General features: G+C 48.0%; 1 protein-coding gene across 16 annotated transcripts in view; it reads right to left on the bottom strand.

Annotated features, from left to right (window-relative positions):
- PLEKHA7 (pleckstrin homology domain containing A7) overlaps positions 1–25606 on the bottom strand; it is a 212477-nt gene that overhangs the window by 23026 nt on the left and 163845 nt on the right. For 13 of the 16 annotated variants that reach the window (XR_012375347.1, XM_073882849.1, XM_073882850.1 and 10 more), the window contains 8 exons: positions 18130–18652; positions 17574–17660; positions 14817–14870; positions 8070–8150; positions 4356–4424; positions 4091–4171; positions 3059–3208; positions 2356–2457 (listed from right to left, as the gene is read on the bottom strand). Coding sequence is in view for 15 of the 16 variants with exons in the window: in XM_073882849.1 (XP_073738950.1) it covers positions 2356–2457; positions 3059–3208; positions 4091–4171; positions 4356–4424; positions 8070–8150; positions 14817–14870; positions 17574–17660; positions 18130–18652 (1147 nt within the window). In the remaining variant the exon portion in view is untranslated. The remainder of the gene's footprint in view (positions 1–2355; positions 2458–3058; positions 3209–4090; positions 4172–4355; positions 4425–8069; positions 8151–14816; positions 14871–17573; positions 17661–18129; positions 18653–25606) is intronic. The other 3 variants (XM_073882841.1, XM_073882843.1, XM_025894370.2) reach the window with 1 other exon arrangement.

Genomic DNA, 25606 nt, shown 5'->3' with positions numbered 1-25606 from the left:
TGCAAATTAAAACAAGATGTCCTTTCTCAGCCAGCAGACTGGCAAAGACTAAAAAGACTGATAACATCAAGTACTGAAGAGGATGTAGATACACAGGCTCAGCTCCCTCATTCACTGCAAATGGGAGGGCAAATGAGTGCAGCCTTTTAGAGGGTGATTGGCCAGCATCCACCAACATTTAAGATGTACACTCATTTCAATTTAGCAAGTCCACCCTAGGAGCGCATCTTCGATAAATGCTTATAAATGAGTTTGAAAGGGCAGTTAGATAGATGCTCACTGTGGTACCATTTATAAAAGCAAAACTCTGCAAATAACTTAAATGCCCATCAGAAAAGAATGGCTAAAGTATGGAATATTGAGACTACGAAATACTATGCAGCAGCTAGGAACTAATTTCCTTTACTTTGCACAGCTTTCTGAGATTATGGAAATCTTACAATCTGTGCTGTTCAATACAGTAGCCACTAGACACATGTGGCTACTGAGCATTTGAAATGATTCTAGTGTAACTGAGGAATCTATTTTTAATTTTAGTTAATTTCAATTAATTTATGTGTACACTTAAATAGCTACTTTATCAGGCAACATAAACTTGGGGGTATCTTTCCTGGAGAGATTTCCACAACATGAGGTTATGGCAAAAAAGCAAGTTACTGAACAATGTGTAAGTATGATTTCTCTTTAAGTAAATCCAACTCCCATCTCCAAATAAATTATATGACTCTATATGGATGGGCATATGTTTGAAAACTCACAGAAGATGGTACGGAAGGCGATACCACATAGTGATGGCACAGATTACATACAGGGAAGGGAGGCATGGGAAAGGGAAGGGAGGCAGGGAAGCTTTTATTTCATTTTTTGCTTTTGCTTCTTATTGTTTGGCCTTTTTGGAGAGATGCATTCATGTGTTATTTTTATAGTTATAGAAACACAAGGAATGAAAAGCTAAAAAAAAAAACACTGCTAAAATTAATTAAAGAAGATCCAAGAGGATAAGTATAATGGGATAGAACAGTTTAAGGAACTAGTAACTAGAAATAATCATTTGAAAGACACTGTCAACAATATTCACCTAGTATTTTCAAGCCACTATGCCAAGTGCTGGGGTACCAAATAAGAACAGGAAAATGTTAGCTTGGATACAGGGAAATTATGGAGGGGGGGGAAACAGCAGCAGCAGGAGATGGACAACTTCTGGGGGACCTAGCAGACCAGCCCTGAGCTACAGGCAAGCATCTTTTCCACATGGCCTTAGACCCAGGCTTTCTGGTAATCAGCTCCCAATGCTGAGTAGAGGGACAGCAGGCTTTTCCCAGGCCATACACCTAATCCCCCTCCTGAATTTCTTCAATCTTTGGGCAGGCTGATATCCAGAGTCAATATATTTATGAAATCACTTGAAGGAAGAGCCTGGGCTAGCACTAGTTCACAGATTAGCAAACTTAGCAACAAAATTGGCCTAGCATGGTGCCTCAGGCATATGAAGTCTCCATTAATGCTTGCTGATTTCAAATACATTGGATTTATGTCAGAGAAAATATGATAGAGCTGAAGCTGGGTTCAAAAGCAGGTTATTTTCCATTTTTAGAAATTTGAGGGTGGGGCAGAAGCCTGATCAGGCACCACAATGGGGAAACACTGGGTAGCTGCAGGACCCAACTGGGGAGAACAAAAACCACACAGGGCCTTTCTTCTCTCACCTTTGGGGGCAGAGGCAGCCATCATTGGAATGGCCTGGTTTGTAAGGGCAGAGGAGCCAGGGCTCTAAGCTTAGCTGCCTTTCCTGAGTGGGGCAGTGGCCACAGCGCTGGGTATCTCCCAGCATGGCTCCAGAAATGCAAGTGACCACCTGGAGACCAGAGGCACCAAGATGGACCTGGATTTACACTACCTCCTCAGGTGAAGGACTGATAACATCTACCTTCAGGAATCGGAGGGAGGAAGGAAGGGAGGAAGGAAGGGAGGAAGGAAGGAAGGAATTGGGGGTTCCTGCTGCTGTCTAAGTGAGTAGCGCCAAGATGGGGCAGAGAATCACAGGAACACAGATCATTCTCAAGTCTCTGTAAGGTTCTCAAGTTTGGTATTTCTTTCCTCTCAGGGCTGTTTCCCCGAATGATCAGTAGTAAAACCCTTACAAAAACCCAAGAACTTGTCCTCGGGAGGAGAGAGGTAGGGGTTGCTGAGTTTTCTCATCACAGCCTGGCAGGGATCCCTGAGTGAGAGCTTGGGGGGCAAGCAAGCTGAGTCCCAGAAGAAGAAGAAAAGGCCCCTGGATAGGGCTCACAGCCCCACAGGTGAAGGCTCTCAGAAGGAACAGAGCTCAGACGGGATGAGGAGCCCTTGGTTCACCTGGAAAAAAAAGGCTCTTCTGTGTTGCTCTTGCAGGGTCTGCTTCAGCTGCTCCACATCACTCTCTAACTTCAGGTATTCATTCCATGCATTTTCCATCTCCTGTTGGCCAAGGAAATGCTCCTGAGTTTTAGTTATCCCCTGTCTCCCAGACGGCCCCATGAGCACCTGTGCTCTTGACCACTGCTGACCCAGCCATGGTAAGAGGGAAGGGGAGCCCAGCAGGTCTCAGGCAGGCCTAGGAGGAGAGAGACAGGGCTTGTCTTCTCATTCCTGCTCTGACCCTGGCCACCTGAACTGTCCCCTCTCCCACCACGGGAGACACTTTGGTCCCCAGACCCACCAGAAAGGGCCTGTACCACATCCGATGGACAAATACAAAAGTAGAAATTCTGATGTCTTAGAATTAACTGCACACAGATCAGGGAAATCTGGTCCCTTGGGTGTCACTGTAGCCATACAGCAGTCACTGATGGAAAGCATCTTGAGGTACCAGCAGAGACACACGTGAGCCCCAGACAAGCTGAACTACCATCAGGAGGCAACCTGGAGAAGTTCTGCTACTCCAAGACTCGTCCCTGGCCACCAACTCAACTACAGCTTGTGAGATAGGAGAAGCAGCCCCCTGCCCAGCCCCCTGCCCAGTTGGGGGTGGGAGATGGGGGCAGGGGAGTGTCTGCCACCCTCCACACCCTCTACACACAGTGGACTCTCTGGAGATCTCTGCCCGGATGTGGACAAGGTCCTCCTGCAGCAACCTCTGCTGGTGAGCAATCTTCTCCAGGTGCGGGGGCTGGTCTCGGTACTGCTCCATCTGTCTGTGCAATACCTCCAACACAGACTCCAGCTGGTCCTGCACCGGGCAAGGGCCAAAGAACAACAGGATAGCAGGACAGCCCCTGGAGGCCTCCCCATCCCACGCCAGGAACTAAACAAACCTGCTGGGTCTAACTGAGGCTGAAGGGCCCACTGCCCAGCTGGGGCCTCTGATTCCAGCTCTAACTCTGCCCACTGGGTGGCCTCCTGGGACAAGTCACCTAACAGCTCTGTGCCTCAGTTTTCTCATCTATGAAGTGGGTATAAGGTCATCCACTCTTTATGTGATAAGTGATGTATGAGGATACATCAAAGACTAGATGGAAAATTCTCTTTTCTTGGGGAAAAGGGCATGTTATGAATCTCCAGCACCACAAGTATAATACCTTATTAAAATTCAAAAAAAAAATCACACTAAGTATCCAAGAAACCAAACATGGGCCCCTGGCCTGTTCCTCCCCTCCAATCCAGACTCGCTTCCTCTGTAGCCCAGGTCCTAGGAGGAAAGGAGCTTATTAGGAAATGACAGCCTCTGTCTTGTTACAAGCGTGGCCACTTTCTCCAAGGCAGCCCCCTTCCATGGAGTTCAAGGGCTTGGGGTCATCACATATAAGCCAGCAGAGCCCTCCTCTCCCAGGCTGACCTCACGAGGTCTCCAAGGAGAGGTAGGCCAGAGCAGAAATAAGGTGGAGGAGGGGTAGGTGGCACTTGGAATAAGCAGGCTGAAGTCTCCCCATAAAATTTCCTCCAGGTTTAGGCAGAAATGCCCCTGGAAGTGAACACATTGTTCTGAATAAACTAATACCTGCTCTGGATAAATGAATACCTGTGACATGAGAGTCCAATCTATATCTGAGGAAAGACAGCATGACAAAACCCCCCTCCACTCAGCTCAATATTATGCAAAACTGATGCATACTTTGTTCTCCTTGAGGGCTCGGATCTTGTCTTCCAAGTCCTGGAGGATCCTGTCTTGTTCACAGAAGACGCTCAGTTTGACCTGTGAGCAAGAACAGGTTGGAAAGGGCCTGGGATGATGAGAAAAGGGCACAACCTTGAAGCATGATCAGAAAGTCTTTGGCTACGGAACCATCCAAGCCCTGCCTGAAGCTGCCTGCCTTAGGTCTGGTGGCAGCAGGCAGCCGGGGGGTGGGGAGGGTCAGCCTGTCGCCCTGCTCACTCACGTCAATGTCACTCTCCGCGATCTTCACTGGCTTCAGACTTCGATCCTTGACAAGGTCCCGGCCTGTCATCTGGGAGGTGAACAATTTAAAGGAGATTAACCATGAGGTTCAGGATTAGATCTCGAGGAGAGTTAGCCCCACGATGGACGAGTGTGGAAGTCTTGGCGGGTAGGGTCACGGTATGAAATGGGCAAAAACTCAGGCGAGGCCTGATTTTTATGCCTACTTCATTTTAGGGAAAAACCAAAACCTTTTTGTGATCCAAGAAGCACTTGTAAATTTCTCAAATTTAAAGAAAAAGTAGACATTGACTGTAGAAGCTTAATTTGCCCAAAATGAGTTCAGTATGAATCCTGGAAGATTTAAAAGACAGAGTTTTGCTACCGAACCTGGGGTCAAACCCAAGTTACAGAAGTCTATGACCCCCAGCCCAGGGCAGGGAGGCGACCAGGAGGAACCAGTGAGTATCTGGGGCATTGCCAAGCCTTAGTTTAAGGAAGCCCCTGAGCTGCTTACCTCCCCACGAACAAGGTCAGCCTTTCTCACTCTACATCATTTGGGAGGAAAATCAGGTCAAGGAATGAAGGAACCTGGATAATTCCTGGCTGGGGTTTTCAATTGATCCCTGAGTAACTGAGGCAGGTCATATTTATATAAGTCACAAGTTACCCTGTCCTCTCAAGAAAAGAAACCAAAAAGCAGTAGACAAAAATCACCAAACTTATGGGTCAGTGGGCATTCACAACATTGTCCATCCTTCCCTTGACCTCATGTGGGCACCACGCTGGCATCTCCCACTGACCCCTACAAAGCTAAACTCAATTCTTTAGTCCATGTTTTCACTTCCCCTAATCTCCTACTTGCCAAAAGCTGTGTGGGATGGGGATGGGGAGACTTTTCCACAGATGCACACCCCCACCCCCCACAGCCAAGCCATGGTCAGAGAGAGCCAGGTTGAATGTGCCCCATGCAGGGAAGGCCATCTTGCTGAATTCCATTTTACAGATGTGACAGGGAAATGGAGGGCGGAACCCCTCTCTTCCATGAGATAGATGGTGTGTATACTATGCTGAGGGTCCCAGTGTTGATGGACAGACAGCTGCTGGAGAGATGGCCCTTTCTCCCTACTCCATCTGAGAGATCTAGTAAGTTGTGTGAATAAAAAGCAAAAATATATTGGCAAACATTCCCCTGAGAACTCAAGCCATTCATGTGCCCAACTGTCCTGCACTCCCTCTCCTTATCATCATCAGCGAATGCCAAGGTCAAGGTCAAGGGACAATGCCCTCTCCATGCCTTGGGCTGAGGACGGAGTCTGGCCGCAGACACACCCCCAACCCATTCCCATGCTCCCTTTGGTCACACAGCAGAGGGCAGGGACCACCGTCTTATTTATCTTGGTAAAGTCAGCCCTGAACATAAAGCCTGGCACGCTGGAAGGCACTGGGCAAATGCTTATTGCATTGGAGGTAGGTCAAAAGGAAACACATGTGGGGGAGAATTCCTGGAAAAAGTAGAACTCCAGCCAAATTCTGCTCTTCGGACTGGCAGATTATGTGTACATACATACACACACACAGTCACAGGAAACATGGACTACTGCCACAATCCACAAACTGCTGGCTCTGCAAGGACACAGGGCTGGGAAAGGTGGGGCAAGGAAGCGGAGGGAGAGGACGGGGGAGGGGTGGAATTAATCCTGGTGAACCCCAACAGCTGACCTCCCAGGCAGGACGTGGGCCTTTAAACTCAGGGGAACCCAGCAGGTAAAGGTAAGGTGGTCACTCTGGGTCACAGTCCATCAAAGCAGAGGACAATGAGCTTGTCTACTCTCCAAGGGGCTGATGCTTGGCTCACTTCCTAGGAAGAAATCATTTTCAAATTGAGATATGCTGTGGAGATTTTTTTCCTCCTAGCAAAACTCTTCCCTTTATTTCACTGGAGTATTAAAAAGATAACTTTTTGATACTGAAATAGAAAGGCAGAGCATCTGATTGAGCAATGCCTCATTTACCCAACACCATCAGGAAAGGAATGACGTATTCTACATAAAAAGGACATTTTGAGAAAGCTGAACCTTTTAAACCTTTTGATGGAAAGGTTTTTAAAAGTAAGTCCTACGCTGCCTTCATAGAACTGAATATAAATTCAACCTTTCAGGGATGAATCAGAGTCATTATAAAAATCAGTAATATGGAATTTCTTAGAAGTCAGTGTTTTAGGACTATGTGCCCCTTGATTAAATGCTCTTAAATTTCTGGGCTTTCATATCCGTTGTAGATTGACACATATTTTTTTTTTCCCCTCTCAGAATATTAGTAAGCCCTCTTTTCTAAGAAGTAACTCTCTCGTCCCCTTTTAAGGGCTGCATTTAAGGTGCTGTAAGTTAGGAATTCAAACGGCTGAATCTGTTAAGACTGGAGATTCAACCGGCAACATGCCGATTTTCCAGAACTCCCTCCCTCCAATGGGTCTGGTGCCCTTCAGGGGAGGTCCTTCCATACCTCGTGTCTCCCAGTCTATGGGCCTTCATACATCAGATGAAATGCTCTGTCTCCCCTCAGTCGACAGTAACCTGAGTAGGGGTGACTGTGGGGACTGTGACATATTTTCATATTTTCTCTGTACCCTTAAAGTCCAGTCAGGGCCCAGTATGTTAAGGATATTTGGGAAATGTTTGCTAAATGAACCTGTGAATGTAACAAAATAAAGTGAGTTGGCTCTACTCCTATGGAATAAAGGGCACAGGCTTTAGAGCATGAGCTTCATGAAAGTGTTTACACAGCTCAGAGGCCCTTGAAACTTCTGAATTTAGTTTTGTTCCAGAGAGTCAAGGCTATTACAAAGTATCCACAAGTATTTTATTACATCTAATTTTCCTTTTTAAACTGTGCCTTGTGATGGCAATGTTTTGATCCATTTAAAATGTCAACTATGGGTCTACAGCATCTCTGTCACCAGAAAAAGTGGAAGTCAGTGGACATTCATCCCTTTGAAAGAGTCTGTGCACCGGAAAAGAACTGAAGGCCACCCAAGCATTTTACTTCACCCTTCACCTCATCCCAACACACCTTTTCTCAGGGCTCAGGATGACTGCACATAGCACCTGCTTCCCAACCTGCAGTCTCCCTTGGAAAGCTATAAAAGCTGGCCACATTTCAGGTGCTACTTCTGCATCAGTCAGAGGCGGGACCCTGGGCAGGGAGGGGAACATCTGCTCTAGCCCTGCTTTAGACTGTTTTCAAATATCGACACCCTGCCCTGAAGAAAAGCCACGCTAATCCCAGGGCCATGGTGGAATCTCAGGATACCCCAGCTCCTCCAAGGTGACCAAGAACTGCTGTTCCTTCCCAAGGAACTCACGCTTGACTACACAGACCACACTGGTGTTGGTCGAGGTCAGTCCTCACCACGGAGGCAGATGAGAGAGAATGGGAACACAACACAAGCTGGTGGCAAGCCAGGCAAGCCCCCCCGCTCCCCTGTGGCAGCACAAAAGATGGAGTCACAGAACACTGCAGATGAGAGGCTCAGCCTGGTGTACCAGCCAAAATGCTGAAGGGAGCTTCAAAAGGAGAAAAAAATAAAACCAAAATGACTTGCAGGAAGCCTAGGGGCGGTCAGGAGAGCCCCTGGTTAAGCAAGTGATGAGGTCAGCACTGAGCCAGAAGCAATGGAATGGCCTGCTTGGAGACACAGATCAGATCATCTTACGCTTCTCCTGGGCCGACAGCCCCGTGCTGACTTCTTCAGCACTTTGTAAAGCACGTTGATCAAAGGTTCATTATTTTTTATCTGTTCCAAACAAAAAGGCAAATATAACAAAATGTAACAGGTGAGACATCAAAAGACACTTGAAGGAGGCAGAATTTGGGGAACTGGCCAGGGGAAACCTTAAGGAGGATATGTGCTATGCAATTCAAATGATCGTGTCTCAGTCTGGTTGTGCTGCTTCCCAGTTGCTGGCCTTTCCAGACTTCCGTTCCCTCGCTGATAAAATGGAGGGCAAGAAGCTCTGCCTGAAGGATCTCTGTGCAGACTAGTTTATGGGAGAGGGCCAATGTCAGGGCCCAATATCCTTCCAGTTCCTCCTGCAGAAGGCAAGGGGAAACTTTGCTTCTTCCTTTGTCCTCCTTCACCTTATGCCATGAGACACTGAATCACTAGGATGGTGCTAGGCATTAGTCTCATCCCTACCCCATATTTTCCAACTTCAGTCCCCCAGACCCTCGCCTCCACACTATGTTCATCTAAATAATGATGTCTTACCAGTGATCCCAAGTGCTTACAGCTCCCGTGAGGGAACACTATCCCTACCCGCTCAAACAGTGCATCTCAACCCTGGCTGAACACCAGCATTACCTAGGTGGTTTAAAAAAACACAAACTGATGCCTGAGTCGCACTCTAGGAGACTCAGATATAAATTAGTTTGGGGTGGAGCCTGAGCATCCAGATCCTTTTAACAGTCCCCCTTGGATGATACTGATTTGCAGCCAAGACTGGGAACTGCTACTACTGCAAAAAGTGATTCTCAAACTTTAGTATCACCTGGAGGGCTTGTTAATACAGCTCACCCTTGAGAACACGGGTTTAAATCATGAGGGCCCACTTATATGTGGATTTTTTCCAATAAATGCAGTCCAGTCCTATAAATTTTTTCTCTATGATTTTCTTATCATTTTCTTTTCTCCAGCTTACTCTATTATAAGAATACAGTCTGTAATACATATAACATACAAAATATGTGTTAATTGATTGTTTAGTTATCGGTAAAGCTTCCTGTCAACAGTAGGCTATTAATAAATTTGGGGGGGATCAAGTTATACCTGGATTTGCAACTGTGCAAGAAGTTGGTGCCCCTGACCCACACAATGTTCAAGGGTCAACACTATACAGATTTGCTGAGCCCCATATTCAGAGGTTCTCACTGAGCTGATCTGGGGTGGGACCCAAGATTTTGCATTTCTAACAAATTCCCAGGTATTGCTGATGCTGTTGGTCTGGGATCACACTTTGAGAACCATTGCTTTGAAACAATGTTTCTCAACTCTGGCCATACATTAGAAACACCTAAGGGAGGTGTTTGGCTTTTTTAAAAGGGAGTTTTTAAAAAAAAAAAAAAGATTTATTTATTTGAGAGAGAGAGAGCACGTATGAATGGGAGTGAGAGGCAGAGGGAGAGGGAGAGACTCTCAGGCAAACTCAGCGCTGAGCATGCAGCCCAACACAGGGCTTGATCCCTTGAGTCATGAGATCATGACCTAACCGAAACCAAGAGCCAGACGCTCAACTGACTGAGCCAACCCAGATAGTCCCGTTTATTTGTCTTTGAAGAATAATACCTGAGTATTACCAATTAGATCAAAGTCTCTAAAGGGTAGGGTCAAAGCATGAATATTTATTTTACAAACTCCCCTGGTTGTTCTAGTTCATGGCCAGGATTAATAATCTCTGCTCCAGAACAACCGATCTCAAACTTCTTTTTGCACAAGAATCATCCTAGAGCTTGATTAAAAAACAAACACAAAAAAGCAGAATTCTGGGCACCATTTCCAGAGGTTCTAATTTAACAGAACCCCCTGAATCTGTACTTTAAAAAAATCAAGCTCCCAGATGATCTTGAAATAGATGGTATCCTAGACCACAACTTAAGAAACTTGGCCCTAGAAGCTAACTTTGGAAACAGACCCCGCACAGAGCAGCCCTGATCTCAGGCTCAGTCAGGAAGCCACCAGAGGCCAAGTGACCAGAGCCCCTGGTGACATATCCCTCAATCCAGGAACAACACCCTCTGTGGGGTTGGCTGCAACCTGCTCTACCTATAAAGGCACCACCCGCACAGCGGCACATATCCTTCCCCCAACTCCCCTTCCCAGCTGTGCTTCACAGGTGCATAAAAGCAATCTAAGCTGTCAACGACAGTGACCCCCACACCCACTTCTTCCGACCTAGCCATGGTATACGTTTTTTTTTTTTTAAAGATTTTTTTTTTTTTATTTGACAGAGACACAGTGAGAGAGGGAACACAAGAAGGGGGATTGGGAGAGGGAGAAGCAGGCTTCCCGCCGAGCAGGGTGCCCGATGTGGGGCTCCATCCCAGGACCCTGGGATCATGACCTGAGCCGAAGGCAGGCGCTTAACGACTGAGCCACCCAGGCGCCCCCACAGTATATGGTTCTGAAGAGCAGAACCATGATGCCAGAAACACAATTCAGTGACTAAGCTTTAGGGTGGGAAGTACATGGTACATGAAAGAAAGGAGGCAGGAGTACAGTTAGACCCTGGGTTTAAATTCCACACCTATCACTCGTGGAAGGGACCTCTCTTGATACTTGGATTCCTGCTTAGGAAGGTGGGGAGAATCATTTCTATTGCCCGAAGATGCTGAGAAGACCAAGTGCAATAATGAATAACGTGCACCCAAACACCACCAGGCAGGAACAGAAGCTTCATCAAGGTGGAGCCCTTCCCATCCTGGCACCACCAAGTAAAATGACAGACAAGTAAACACTGTGCAAAAAGAACATTAATCCACAGTGTCTTCTAAGAGAATGCAGTACACCTTTGTTTGAGCACTTGGCACCACAACAGAAAGGCTCACGTTAGGGAAAAGTTCCCACCACATGTGGGGAAGCAAACACCACCAACTGATTCTGGAAGCTGAGCATCGGCTGACTGGTGGTGGTGGTGGTGATGGTGGTGGTGAGGGGAGGGTTTGGATCCTTAAGTCTGTGGCCTTTGGAACACGGACATAGGGGTGCCTAGGCCACCCAGCTGGGGTAGGGAGGCTGTTTTTCTCCAGCGAGGCTTCCCTCCTTCCTCTCCCCGCCCCAAGAACCCAGAGGAACCTCTCACAAGCAGCTGGGCATGGTGGGGCTGTGTCACCAGTATCCGCACACCCCAGCTGGGCTTCAGGGCCCATTCAGCTGTGTCCACAGAGGCCCTCACCTCAGGGACCCAGGCTGAGCTCCGCATCAGCTCATTTTGTTGAGCGTGTCGCAATCTCAGGAGTCAACGGGCCTTGGGGTTTTCCTGACACAGTCATGTACCCTGCTTGCCCCGCGGGGCTCATCTAGCTTCATTTGCACCCCAGAGATGGGGCGGTTCACCACAACCTGAGCAGGCCCTTTTAGAAACCCCTCTACCTGTAGCTGCTATCCACTTGTCTTTTTTTTTTAATTGAAGTACAGTTGACACATGCTCTCCATTTGTCTTCATTCCCCCTTGCAGCTACAGAAGACACATGGTAGCATTTCAGAGCTTTGTAGACTGTCTCTGTCTCCTGAATTACCCAAAACTCTCTCCACCACTCTGCAGTGCAGCTGTGCTAACTGCTGCTGACTTTCTTATTTCTGCCCAGCATGCTTTCCCATTAGGGAACCCCTCCCTCACGCCACAGGGAGTCTGGGTTTGCAAGTGGTCACCCATGGGGACGCTGGGCTGGGAGAAAGTGAACCTGGGTTTGCAGGTGGCCACCTTCCCTGCCATGTGGGCACAGCCCACACACCAGGAAAACCAGAACAGTGATGACATGGCCTGAGCCTCTGGGATGTAGCCCTTGGCTAAAAGAAGCAGTATATTCTCTCTTTGGCTTATTAGCAGGTTGATTTGGGTTTCAGACACCTGCAAACAAAAGCATCCTGCCTAATACATCCTCAGCCATGGTTCTATAGGTCCTCAACACCTCTGCTTTGCTTCCAGTCCTTTCTTCATCTGGGTCCTGAAGTGAGACACCATCTGGGAACCCTATGCCCCAGCTGGGTTTGAGCAGAGCAGAGCAGGTTCACTGCCTCCCTGATATGGGGACTCTGTACCTTGGAGAGAGGCCAAGGTGGTGCCAACCTTTCTGGCAGCCACGCCAGACAGAAAACTCACACACAGCACAAACCCCAGCATCTCCCTGCTACCAGTGCAGCTCATTTGGGGGAAAAGTTCTCTGAGAGGAGCTCAGCAACTGGAATAACAAAAATAAGACTGGGGAAACTCTGGTATCAATGCAGCTGTTTTCCATGACAGTGACAACTTCCAGAAAGTCACTAGTTAATGTTCTGGGTGCAGACAGCTCCTAGCTAGTGAAACACCCCAAGGACGCACCTTGCCTCTATCACATTAAACACACTTCCTGGGATAATGACCCCAGTTCAGTTCCATCAAAAACTGAAATGCCTTTGGGTCCACAGTAGTGGAAGCAGAATTTTAAGAGAGACTGGGAGGCAAGACAACTCAAGAGCACAAGTTTCAGAGTCAGAGCTATACCGAAATACCAACTTCCCAGTAGCCATTATGTGGCCTTGGGAAAGTCATTTACTTCTCTGAGCCTTAGTCAGTGAAAAAAAGATAACACCATCTTCCTTCTAGGGCTACTGTGGGAGTTACATAATTTAACAGAAGTAAAACACAGTGACCATCACACATTATACCCTCTATTGTTACTAAGCTTTTGTTGGTAGTCAGGACACCCAAGGACTCCTGGCTCTGCTATCCTGTGCCTCAGTTTCTCCCTTTAAATCCCTTTTAACTCAAATTCTATGATCTTGAAATAAAACAGACCTGAACTGAATCTTCCCTCGAGGATCAGCTGTGAGTTTCTCCTCTCCCATACAAACAGGAATCAGAAGACAGAGATTTCCTATTACTCCAGCTCAGGCTCTCTAAGCTCTCTCTTGCACCATGCACCAAGCACTCTGAGGACTGTTTCAAGGTACACCTGTGCTGCTGGGGAGCTAAACCTCTCTTACCAGCTCTCTTACCATGAATGTTCCATAAATACTTCTGGTTGACTGCATGGCTCCGAGGCAGGGGTGAGAAGAATCGAGAGCTAGCATGGTGACTGGCTATTGCGGAGGCCAGGGAATGGAGATGAGTGGTAACACAGGGCCGGCAAAGGTGGTGGACCTCTTTCCAGGTCAGGTGGGGGTGGTGAGCATGGTGAAAGGACCCTGCCCAGGATCAGAGCACAGCAGGATGGGCTGGGCCGCACATTTTGCATCGTGAGGCATTACTACCATACTTATAATACTTATTCATGCTCTGTGTGATCTGTCACATAAGCTAGAAAATGTCCTGGTTTTGAAAGAACCCTCCTTGTTTTGCTCATGTCAGAAAACCAAGTCTGACTTTCGTTCACTGCACCCCTCCTTCCTAAAGAATCAGGAACATGGGCAGTCTGCCTCCTCCACGCTAGCCACACCACCCTCCCCCTGGCTCTCCTTGGTTCCCACTGTTCCCTTCCCTTTAATTTCAACCAACGCAAACCCTCTGGCTCTTCAAGGCTCCAAACACATGCCACCTCCTCTAGAGGCCTTTCCAGCATTACAGCCCACGGTGACCTTCACTATCTCAACTCTGAGCATTAGGCGAGACAGATCTTTGTAAGCTCATTATAAACAAGTCTGTGTTATTTTGGGAGATTTTCTTTATCTAACCGAGGCCCATTTGGGAAGTTCTCTTACATGTCCCTTAGGCTTCTCCAGAGCTGGTTACACAGCAAGTGCACATCAGATACGGAAGCTAACTAGTTGATTCCTAATCAAAGACTCTGATCTTGTCTCAGTATGGGGAGGCCCCCCCCACCATCTGCTGCCGCAGGGCCTAAGGTTCATCCTCTTGCTTCTACAAGGCTGGATGACAATCCCCATGTTAAAAATACCTCAAGCCAGGTACCCAGGGGAGCTGGGGGAGGCACACCCCGTGGCAGTCGCCTGGGTGTCCTCCCACAGGCCCCTCCACTCTCTCACGCGCACAGTTAATTAAAGGTCACATTCCTTCAGTCAATTTCATGGTTGAGGCATCAGAAGTGCTCTTCACAGTGGGAGCTTTCAGAGAGCTGTGGTAAGGGAACAATAGCAGCTCTCTTTCACGCAGAATGCCTCTCACACTTCTCCACCAGTGTTCTCTTGGTCTCTGTGCTCTGAAGGTTGATTTTGAGCCTGAAGCTTTATCACCTACAGGGAGGTACCCAGCGTTCATCTCCTGTACGCAGATGGGAGACTATCCATACAGGAGGCTCCTATATGGGAGACCACGGTGGGCCCCAGAGCTGCAGAATTCCATGTGGAACCTGCTCCCCCAGCAACAAAACCAAAAAATCCACCAAAATACTCGTAGCAGAAAACACATGTCAGTGGCACCCTACGAACCAAACCCAACCCCACTGGCAGCTCTGAGGAAGGAAGTAGTTACTATTTAGAAGTCTTTGGGTCCTGACCAAGGACAGGAAGAGATCAAGATCTTGTGCCCTCATTCCATCAGCTTGAAATCTTATAGCAGAACTCACAAGGAACTGAGCCCAGAGTTTGAGGCAGTTAGAAATAAAACTCTTCTGACTTAGAGATGTATTCATTTGGGATCCAGATTTGATAAGACCTGCACAGCCTTTGGCTTTGAGCTTGGCTCCAATAAGGCAGACATGCTCAGAAAGGTGAGAGTCCAAGGGAGACAAGACACCTGACGTCCCTCACCTTTAGGTCCAAGTACTCCAGGTCCTTCTTCAGCTGGAGGTAGGTATCGTCAGCCTTCAAATGAAGCACAGAAAGAAAAAAGCCAGTTATGAACACCAAGGGTTTCCAAAACTTGGGGCTTCATGTGTGAATCATTGACATTGCACAGCTTTGGGGTCAAGGGTAGCAGGCTAACACATCCAGGCCATGGAGGAAGCACAAATGTCTCAGTGTAGCTCAGAGCCTTCTTTCAGCACAGCGGATCTTGCAGGTCACTGTGGGGAAAATCCAGCTAGTCCCGCAGTTGGCTGGGGGGACAGTTTGGTGGGGACGAGGGAGACAGCACACATACCACCACAGGGCTAGGAGAGCAGTGCAGCTGAGGCCAGTGGTGAGCTCCTGAGACAGAACTAGAGAGGTCTAGCTGGAGGAGAACATGCAACACCTGAGCTAGAGGCCCATCAATCACCAATGCTCCAATCTTTGTCATCAAACCTTTGTCCTGGCCCACTTCATATGCATGAAGCAAAATGACCCTCTGATTAGTGTGACTAAATGGCTTGAAGGGGCAGGGAGAGGATCTGGGGATCCAGGTAGGTCCTGACATGACCTTGGGTTCTAGGATGATAAGCCCCAGGAGCTACTGGAAGTTTCAGCTCCCTTTGCTCAGCATGTAGCCATGTCAGGAGCGAGTTGAGGAAGTTTCAATGTCAGACCTATCTGCTTGCACTGTCTCTGACAATCTGTTGAGTTCTTCAATGTAATCACCAGGAACAGTGAAAATAACCAAAAGACTCTGATTTTCTAGGACCTGTGTTTCCCATGTAACAGACCACAGAAGCTAACTGTTAGACAGAGGGGCTGTAAAAGCTTAAGAAAAAATAGCCCAGGCACCACTTTCTCAACCAGCTAAGAGGTCTCCCAGCAAACTGGGGCAAGTCAGAGCTGCAGGAGAGGGCCCTGTTTACATCTCTGATGTCAAACAAGTAAACAATGTGAGATGTTCAGGCAGTGCTTTTAAGCGTGAGAAGACCTGAAGGACCATGGAGAGGGACACTGGTGACTTCCGAGATGCTATGCTATTTCTATCCCTAAACTGTCCCCTTACCTATCCCTACTTCCCCAATCAGCCCAGGCCCTATACACTTTCAATAGCAGTAAAGAGGACTGAGCAGGGGAATGTTACTAAAAATCCCCCAAATTCACACCTTAGGGGTCTTTCACGTGTTCCCTTACATTCATTTTTCCAAGTATATTGTCCCTCAGGTCTCACTAAAACAGGACAATTAAGGAAGGTGACACTCCTGTCATCTTCCTCCTCTGTCCCCTGCCTACTTTTGTGCAGCCCGAAGGGACCAATCTTGTATGGACATCGTTAAACTGCTCAACATGCCTGGGAGGGCAATTCCCTGACCACTACTTGAGGAAATTGCCTGCAAACCTCCATGTCCCGTAAGGTTTAGAACACTATGCCAGATAGGACCTGAATTTTGGTTCCAGGCCACATGCCACTGGCTGAGGGATCCCAGGCAAGTCATTTCCCCCTCTGGATCCAGTGTGTTGTGTGTGGTAGTAACTCCTGTCCTGCCTAACCTCTCCCAGGTACAGTGAGGTTCTCTAGGATAAGGGACGTGAGGATGCTTTTTCCATCAGCAGGGTACTGTCCAGATCAGAGAGGGCACCCTGCCTCTCCCCTCCGGGTTGACACCAATGAAACACACCTTTCCACAACCCAAGGATGGCCATGGTGGCGACAAGGATGACAGCCAGCATAGCCCTTCAGACATGACCACACATCAGCCTGGCAGTCACTACTCACAGCCGGAAAAGCCACAGTTGAGGTCCCTCACACCACATGCAGGCTCCTCCCCAGCACCAAGAGGCGTGGGCCCCCCACCACTGCGCAGTATCTGGCAATAGCGACCAGAAGCAAACAGGCAGGGAAGGAGGGAACGAGCCAGACAACAAATACAGACTAGAGCGTGGGCACGAGAAAACATGGGCTGGCACGTCACTCCGTTGCCCCCCACTAGGGTGGCCCCGGCCCTGAGAGAGCCCGGCAGCGCTGACCTGGCAGGCGGGAACAGTCAGCTGGTGCTGCAGTAACTGGCCGACGGCGAGATTTCGCACGCTGGCCAACCTGGCCTGGTGCCGCCGTAAGCGGGTGAGAAGCAGCGAGAGCTCCTCCAGCTGCAGGTGTGTAGACACATCACAAGGAAATTAGCCACTGCAGGAGCACGACACTATAATTACTCTTCACCCCGGTGCTGGGACAGCACTGATGTGACACCATTAAGTAATTATTGCATTAATTCTGTCATTAGGATAAATAAAGGCACTGGCAGAAAAGGGGTTGCAGGAAGCAGGTTTTTGTTTTTTTTCTCCAGGAAACAGCAACCAACAGTGCAACCTCACCCCGACTCAAGCTTTGAAGACAAAGTTAACTAACCAAAGCCAAGACCTGGATGAGAGGAGAGGAGCTAATGGCAGAAAGGCAGGTGCCTGGAAAACGCTACCTGAAAGAGAAGAAAAGCCCACATTCTCCTTCACTTCCCCCAAGCTCTTCCTCTGATCTGGGGAGGACCCCAAGTCAGCTGGATGACATGGAGCAAGTCACTGGACTTCTCTGAGCCTCAGCGTCCTCATCTCTAACGTGGGAGCTGACAGCTGCCCTGCAGACTGCAGGTGACTGGCTCAGGGTTGGGGGGGACACCGGCTGAGCCGGCACTTTGCAGGTGGTTGATACTCATGGGGCGGGGGAGATGAGGAGCGGCTTACCGATTTTCCATGGAGACTGGGAGCGCTGACTGTGTGGGTCATGTAGCCCATGGAGGGCATGGAGCGGCGATCCACGTGAGAGGAGTTCTACAAGGGGGGAGACAGGAAGTCAGCCTGTGGGCCGGAGCCTCTGCCCCTCTCTGCACGGGCGGCCTGCCACACGCACTACCCCTCTTCATCTGTGGGGGGTCCATGTCTTTCTTACTGGGTTATAAACAATGGTAAACTGGGAAAGTCCCTTGGAGAGGTAAAGCTGAAGTCGGGTTATTATAAATTACTGAACCGACTGAACACAGATATCTCTTCCTGCAGACCTCCAGCTGGATGATCCTTCATCTCTTAATGCCTCAGAGTTCTCATCTGTGCAATGTGCATGATAATAGCACCTGCCTCATCAGGTTGTGGTAATCATTTAGTACTGCACCTGGCACCTAAAAGTACCACAGAGATGTCACCTCTCCTTATTCGAAATTGCTCAAATTTGTGTTCAAACCACGTGAGGGTCCTGGTGCCCTCACACTGAACCCAGCTGCCTGGCAGCCCTCCAGAGTCTCACCTTGGTGGCATGGCCCCGTGCCTTCCTGGGAGAGCCCCCCAGTGAGATGTCCACGCTCCTCCGCTGGTCCGGGGGCTTCACGGTGACCCTCTCTGCTGGCGTGTGCGGCCGCCGGGGCGGGAAGGCCCTTGGGGGGCCCGGAGGAGGGATGTCGGAGGGAGATGGAGGCACAGAGATGGAGCGGGGCACCTCCAGCATGCTCCTGCTCCGGCCCTGGTCGGTGAACTCCGGGGAGCCGGCGCGGATGGGCGCCGTGGGGCTGCCGTGCCGGAACTGTTGGCGTTGCTGCCACTCGTAGAGCTGCCACACTGTGCCATCCCGGTGCGCCCGGCGCTCCTCGCTCGACATCTTCAGGTGACTGGCTCGGTCCTGCGCGTACTTGTAGTCACTCGGCAGGTTGCGGGGAGGGGGCGAGGAGCCCCCTGAGGGATGTCGGGAACTCTTAGGCAGAGTCTGGTAGTTTTCTGGGAAGGACAGTGACTGGCTAGGACCCTGACGAGGAAGGGTCTGGTCCAGGGGCAGGCTGCGGAGAGAGGAAGAAGACGGCTAAGACAGCCAGCACGGGGTCTGCCAGGCTTCTGGAAACACGGCTAAGTAAACCCTCAGCGCCAGGCACACGAGGGAGCCCTATGTAAGAACCCCCAAAGAACAATCAAAGCAGATGCTCAGGACCTCAGTCACTCCCTCCCTATGCAGAGGACTCCAACACCGTTGTTCTCCAACAACCTGGGAGCATCACCCTCCCTACCAGGCAGCCTGACTGCCCCACACCCATCGCTTCAAGTGCAAGGTGATGAAACCCGTCTCCTCCTCTCCCTCTCGCTGTCAGTCAGCTCTTCCAAATGGGTGTGTGTCTATTTCTAGGAAACGCCTCATAATTCCCCGGTCACTGAGACTTGCCCTCTGTTGGTATCCACACATCGAATTCTGCAAGTTCTTAAAGCAAGTGGCTGGCACCAGCTCTTTTCTTTTTCTACTACTCTAGACCAGATGATTTAATCATCTTCCCCCAGGTCGCTCTGAGACCTTCCTAACCAGTGTCCACACTGAACACAGTCAACTGCTTAGATCCAATCACTCCCTTGCTCCAAAAACGTCAATGACTCCCCACTGCTTATGAAATAAAATTGAAACCCTTCAGCCTGGAACGCACCACTCTCTAGCACCTGATCCCAACCCACCTTGCAGTCCTGCTGTTTTCTCACTGCTTCTCCAACAGGACTGGGCTGGGGCAAGTCAAGCATCTAGGGGCTAAAGAGACACATCCACTCAGGTGCACCCCTGCACTTGCTGGGATCTAGGGATGAGAGCCTCACCCTAATCCCACCCAGCCTCCTACACACCTGGGCAACTTCTCAGAGTGGGAAAACAGAGAGAGCTTGACCTGGGTTTGATTGCTAGCTCTACCATCCACACTGGCTAGATGACCCTAGGCAGCTTACTGGACTGCTCTGAGCCTCAGCTTCCTCACCTGTAGCATGAGGACAGAATTATCTCCCTCATAAGGCTGTTCTGAAGAGTAAATGAGACAAGTAAGAAAATGCAGGCTCCCTGCCTGATGCACAGAAGGTACTTCTCAATGGGTTCTCCCTTTCTACCTCTCCTTATTCTAATATTGTTCTGCCTTCCCCTACCTGTATGGGCTCCACTTGCCCTATTCACCCAAATCTCACTCATTTTCCACGGCACTCCTTCCAGAGAGGCCTTCTGCAGCCCTCAGGGCTCCCACTCTGCTCTGACCTAGTTATTATGTTGTAGGAAACTTGTCCAAGGTCTTTTCATTGATGCAACCTTTTCATCCTTGCAAGACATCTCTTCCCCAGCCAAGCTGTAAATCCTCAGAGGGCAGGAACTATGTCTCACATTCTGCGGTATTGTCCACAGTCTGACAAAGTCCTGATGCATAACCAGCCAGCCACTGTTCTAAGCCAGTGCATCCAAAGTATGGTCTTGGATGGGCAGCATCAGCACCACCTGGGAACTCATTAGAAATGCAGATTATTGGGCCCCACCCTAGATCTGCCAAGTCAGAAACCCTGGGGGTAGAGCCCAGCCTCCTGTGTTCTAACAAGCCCTCCAGGTGACCAATGTTTGAGAAGTGCTATTCTAATTGTTCTTAAATTCATCTCATTTAATCACTTCCCTCTATGACCTCGTAAGTGTCTTTTATGTCCTCACCCTCCCTACTATAACATGGGGATACTAAGAACCTAACAGATTGTTGTGGGGATTAGAAATAGTTGTCATTCAAAAATGGTAGCTTTCTTCTTATTGTTATCTTTGCAATTATGGGAGGTAATTTTTAAGATCTCTTCAGCCAGACTTGTCTAGTGTGTCTGGCTAGCGTGTCTATTTGCCACTAGGTGGCAGGGTTTGCTACTGATTTCCCAAAGTCAGAGGGGAATGTGTGTCTGAGGAAGGGGCAGTGGCTGAATCCTCAAACAGCAGTGGTGGCAAAGGCAGAAACCTGGCTGGGGGCCTCCCCTGGGGACTCCATGACTTCACCAACCATTGTTCACTCTGGCTGAAGAAAAATTCAGACTATGAAAAGTATGTCCTAGCTGCTCCCAAATCCCCTCAGTCTGGTTCTGTAGCCTGCTCCCGGTGCCTGCCACCCTGACAAAAGTCCCCCACAGGGTGGGGCCCTAAAGCCCTGAGCTCACCCTCCAGCCTGTGCCCTCTACTTCTGCATTGTCTGCCATATCTCCAAGTCCTCACTGCTGGCCATTTTGGGGCAACCCCCAAAATCCCAGTGCAATGGTGAGCTCCAGAGGCCAAACCAAGATAACTAACCAAAGGTGGAGTGAGGGACGCAGGAGGAAGGTTTGCAAGAAGAGGTAAAGACCCCCCTGAAATAGGCAGGAGCACCCAGAGCAGCTTTGCCCCTGAGAGCAGATCCATTTGCTGGCCCCCAAATCCATCTTTACCCAAAAAGAAAGTTCCAGGTCTCCTGCCCTCATACCCTGCTCTGTGCCAAGGGGCCTCCCTGTTCCAAAAGGCACCAAACAGGATATTCTGATACAGCCACTACAAACTGGTCATATCAAAATATAAAATCAATTTCTATAACCAATTACTTATGCAGCAGATATTCCTCACCGTACCCTCCACATCAATTGTGCAGGACTTTCACTTTCTACTCTGTCCCTCATTGTAATAGCTGAGTCCTTGATTCCATCCCCACCCCTGCCTTTTTATTACAAGTATGTAAATTACTTGAAATACCAGGGGCAAAAAATGGAAGGCTAGAATTTCAAAACAATCTCTTAGAATGTAGAAATCTAAGGGTAAGCCAGTCTGTCCTCACAAAATATCATTCTAAAGGAGTTTAATGATGGGAAACAGAATACATATCTCCAGTACTAAAGGAACAGTTAGAAATAATTTCTTATGTGGCCTAGCTCCACGAATATGAGATCATATTACAGTGCAAATAACCCTCCTTCCAATGTCTAATGTGCCCAATCTAACGAGATTGGCACAGTCTCAATCACACAAAGCACAGACATCCCTCTTTTGTACTTTCAAATGTTGGAGGCTCCTTCATTAAACAGCCAGATCTACTTATTACTTGACTGTAAGAGATTACATATATACCTTTAAGGTAAACAGCAATTCTGAGAATGCAAGATGCAGTCCTTTCCAGATACAAGTGAATGATCAGAGACTGCACTTGGCTTACTCAGCGACAGACAGCTTTCTTCTCAAAAGGGTGTCTTCAATTCCTCACTTTTCCCTTTCAGCCCAGTGAGATCTGCTTCCATCACTAGAGTGAAGTTCCTCTTGCTGTGCGCTCAGTGACCTCCAAGGCCAATGAACTGTTTTCATCTACAGACCTCATGTCACCTTGCCCCTTAGACAAGAAAGCCTCAAACTTCCAGCTCATATGCAAGGAAAGTCCAACAACGCTTTCCCCAGCCCTGTCATCTACTTGCAACTGACTTATCATCCTTTAGCTCCCCTATGTGCCCCCGAGCCCCAACTACAGGTCCTTGTGTATAGCAGAGTAACACAGGTTTGTGGACTGCCAGAAGCAGTTACATAGACACATTTCAACCAACAACTTATTAACTGCATTATCAGTCACACAGCTTTTGAAAGTTCTGTGAAAAAAAAAAAAAAAGAAAGTTCTTTCTGTGCCCCTGCCACAAAGGGTTTCTCACTGGCCATGTGACCTTTTCTGACTTGTTCCTGTCTTCCTCTCCTGCCTCCTGACCTAACTTCAAAATCCTAGCTCTACTAAAAAGGACAGTCAGGTCTGCCCATGTAAGCCCATCAAGAAGCCCCAGTGACCGAGCAAAAGACAGCAGAGACCTTGAGGTTCCAGACACTCTTTCAGTGGCTCCCAGCCTCCTCGGATGGCACCATCCCCAAGGAGAAGTCCTCATTCCCAGCACAAACTGGACTCCTTCTAAATGAAACTCCCTTCAACACTCCAGTTTCCACCCTCCCCCCCATCTCCTGCTCACACCCTTCACAGACACTGCTTTTGTCCATCCCTTGGGCTGGAGGTCCTCAGCATTCTGCCTTTGGCCCTCTGCTATGGCTCACTCTGAGCTTGGGATTCTCCAGCCTGGCTGCACATCAGAATCACATGGGAGGCAGGGAGGGGTGTCTTGTTAAAACTCCTGACATCCAGGCTGTACCACATCTTCCTATTAACCAAGCCAAACTGCTAAATGTCAGCTCCACCTGTGGCCCTTCTCACCTTCCTGACCTCGATGAAACAATTTACCAATTCTAATACCTACCCAACCTCAGTATCTGTGTGTCCTACCCATCCTCCTCAAAATCCTCATCATCTTCACTGCTTTGGTGTGGGTCTTCCCCACATTCTACCCAAGCTATGACCACCTTATACTCGATCATTGCCTCTTTCCAGGCTCTTCTCCATCTAAATCATCTTCCATATTATCACTGGAGGAAGGAGTTAATCTGAAACAGTTTTCCATGCTAATGTGGGAATGGACAAATAAGGACACTTTGGGTGGGATATAAACTGAAACAGTGTTTTTGGAGGGCAATTTTGTAATAACTATGATAATTAAAATGGCATATATCCTTTGACCCAGTCACTCCACTTCAAGTAATCTGTTCTTTAAGTATACATGCACTTTATGCAGAGAGAACGGGGTAGGGATATTCACTGCAGCATAGTTTGTAATAGCAAATGTTTGTAACCAACCTTACTGCCCATCAATAGGGAATGGTATAAATACCACTGTAGATCCATTCAATGGAGTACTCTGGTTATTTCAAATTAATGATATATGTCTATATGTGCTCATACGGAAAGACAGCCAAGATACATTCAGCTATTTATGTATAGACTTGCACATACACTGATACATTAAGTGAAAAAAGCAAGGTGAAGGACAGGGTTTATTTTTCTTAACAAGGTTGCTGGTCTTTAGGGAGTGAAAGTAGGTTTCCGAAATAAAGTAGAAGGACCCTTATTTTTCAATATTTATCCTTTGGTATTTGGATTTTTTTTTTTTTTTACTTTGTGAGTGAATTACTGAATATTTGGGGGCACTGAGCAAAGGGAGATTTGCACATGTAGCTATGAATTTGGTGATGAAATTAATAATTGGTACAAAGAAAACCAAGTAAACCACAAGCGTGAAAATTAACATCAGAAAACAAAAAATTGTTCAACAAATGAAATTTAATTATAGAACACTATGGTCCAGTTGTGAATATTTATATTGTCATAATAATATAAAAACTGACTAGTGATCTGTACAAAAAATATGCTATATTGTGAAGCTAGGATAAAGGTAAGCGTATGTCTATTGGAAAGGCACAGCGGAGAACAAGAGACTTCAATCCTTATCTTCTACAGTAGAATGTCTATTGATAACTAAAATTGTAAAATCAAGAAAGTGCAGTGTAATTATCTTATTTGGAAATACAGAAATAAATTGGGAAAACTACTGGAAGAATTGGAAGTGGCTGCCTCAAAGGGACAGAAATCAGAAGTAGGGACAGATGGGGGCCACACTACTTAAATCCTTAAACTACGTGCATAATTAAAAAAAAAAAAACTTTTAAGAGTGAGGGGTAACCAAAACTACCATTCGCATTTGGGGCAGGGCACATCAGAAGCACCTGGCAGATTTCTTCACCATATACATGGACCTGCTGTATCAGAGCTGGGATGTAGTAAGGACTGTCTAGCCTGCAAAATCTCCCCAGGTGTCCCGACGCCTCTTTCCTGCCAATACCCTTCAGACCATCGATGGCTTTCACAGGCCTCCAAGACTAAATCCAAACTCTTTAGCAAGAAATACAAGCTCATCTGAGCTAAACCCCTGGCTTTCCTATCTTCCCCTACTTCTAATTTCTCCTGCTTTTACCTGCCCTTGCCTGCCCATATTGACTACAGTTCCTAGGAGGTGTGACATGTAAGAGAAAACAGCTAACTTATCATGAGTAGCTTCTCTCTGACCACACTGTCTCCTCTACCAGATCCCCCTTCTGCTGCTACCTTGTAAGTGTTGAGGTACCATTTATGTGCTGACTGTTCCCAACCAGACCTCAAACCCCAACACCATAATTCATACCCAACTGTCTACCTGACATCTCCCCTTGGATAGCTAATAGGCTTCTCAAACTTACTGTCCAAAATGGGAACCCTGATTTCCCCCCAATCTGGTCCTAAACCTTCCCCGTCTCAGCAACCACCTGGTTGTTCAAGTCAAAACTCCAGGGATCATCCTTGTTCCTCCCTTTCTCTCATCCTGAGCATCCCACTCATTAACAAACTTTGATGTTTTGACCTCCAAAATGTATCTCAAATCGTTCTCTTTCTTTCTATTTCCATTGTTACCATCCTGAATTATTACAACAGCATCTTCCCAGGGCTCTTCTTCCTGAATTATTAATCAGATTACATCACTTACCTGCTTCAAACTTTCCACTGGCTTCCCCTATTGCTTTTTCAAATAAAATCCAAATTGTTTTACCTTGAAGTAGGAGACCTGCATGATATAATGCCTGCCGGCTTTCCAACCTCGTTCAGCAGTGAGGGCACTTAGAATCACCTCCCGGGGGGGTCTACCCAGCCCAGCACCAAGAATAGAAGCTTCTCTCCCCCGTGTCCCTGGGAGGTAGCTTTCTGTTTTTTAAGAAGACACAACATTTGAACAAATGGAATTGACACCTGGTCAGTCCTAGGTGGGAATGGGAAGGTATCTTAGCTACACCACAAAAGCCTTCCTTTTCCTAGTCTGTCCCACAACGTCTACCAATTCACTGGGGGATTTCCATTGTAATTTCTCCATCCATCTACCCTCACAACTGCCCACCTAGACCAGATTAAAGAGGTTACACCACCTGCATATACACACAGCATGCCCACACACCTGGAAAGAGGCCGAGGCTATTCCTGTAGGAGCACTCCTGCCTCCACAGCCCACGGGGGGAAAGTCTGGGCTCCACCAACAGGGAGAATGTAGTGTGGTTTTTAGAACAC

Source organism: Callorhinus ursinus, unplaced genomic scaffold (assembly GCF_003265705.2).
Source record: "Callorhinus ursinus isolate GAN/ISIS: 27379988/994484 unplaced genomic scaffold, GSC_fseal_2.0 scaffold49, whole genome shotgun sequence".
NCBI lineage: Eukaryota > Metazoa > Chordata > Mammalia > Carnivora > Otariidae > Callorhinus > Callorhinus ursinus.
The sequence above is the reverse complement of the archived record's forward strand: the minus strand, read 5'-3'. Positions and strand labels throughout refer to the sequence as shown.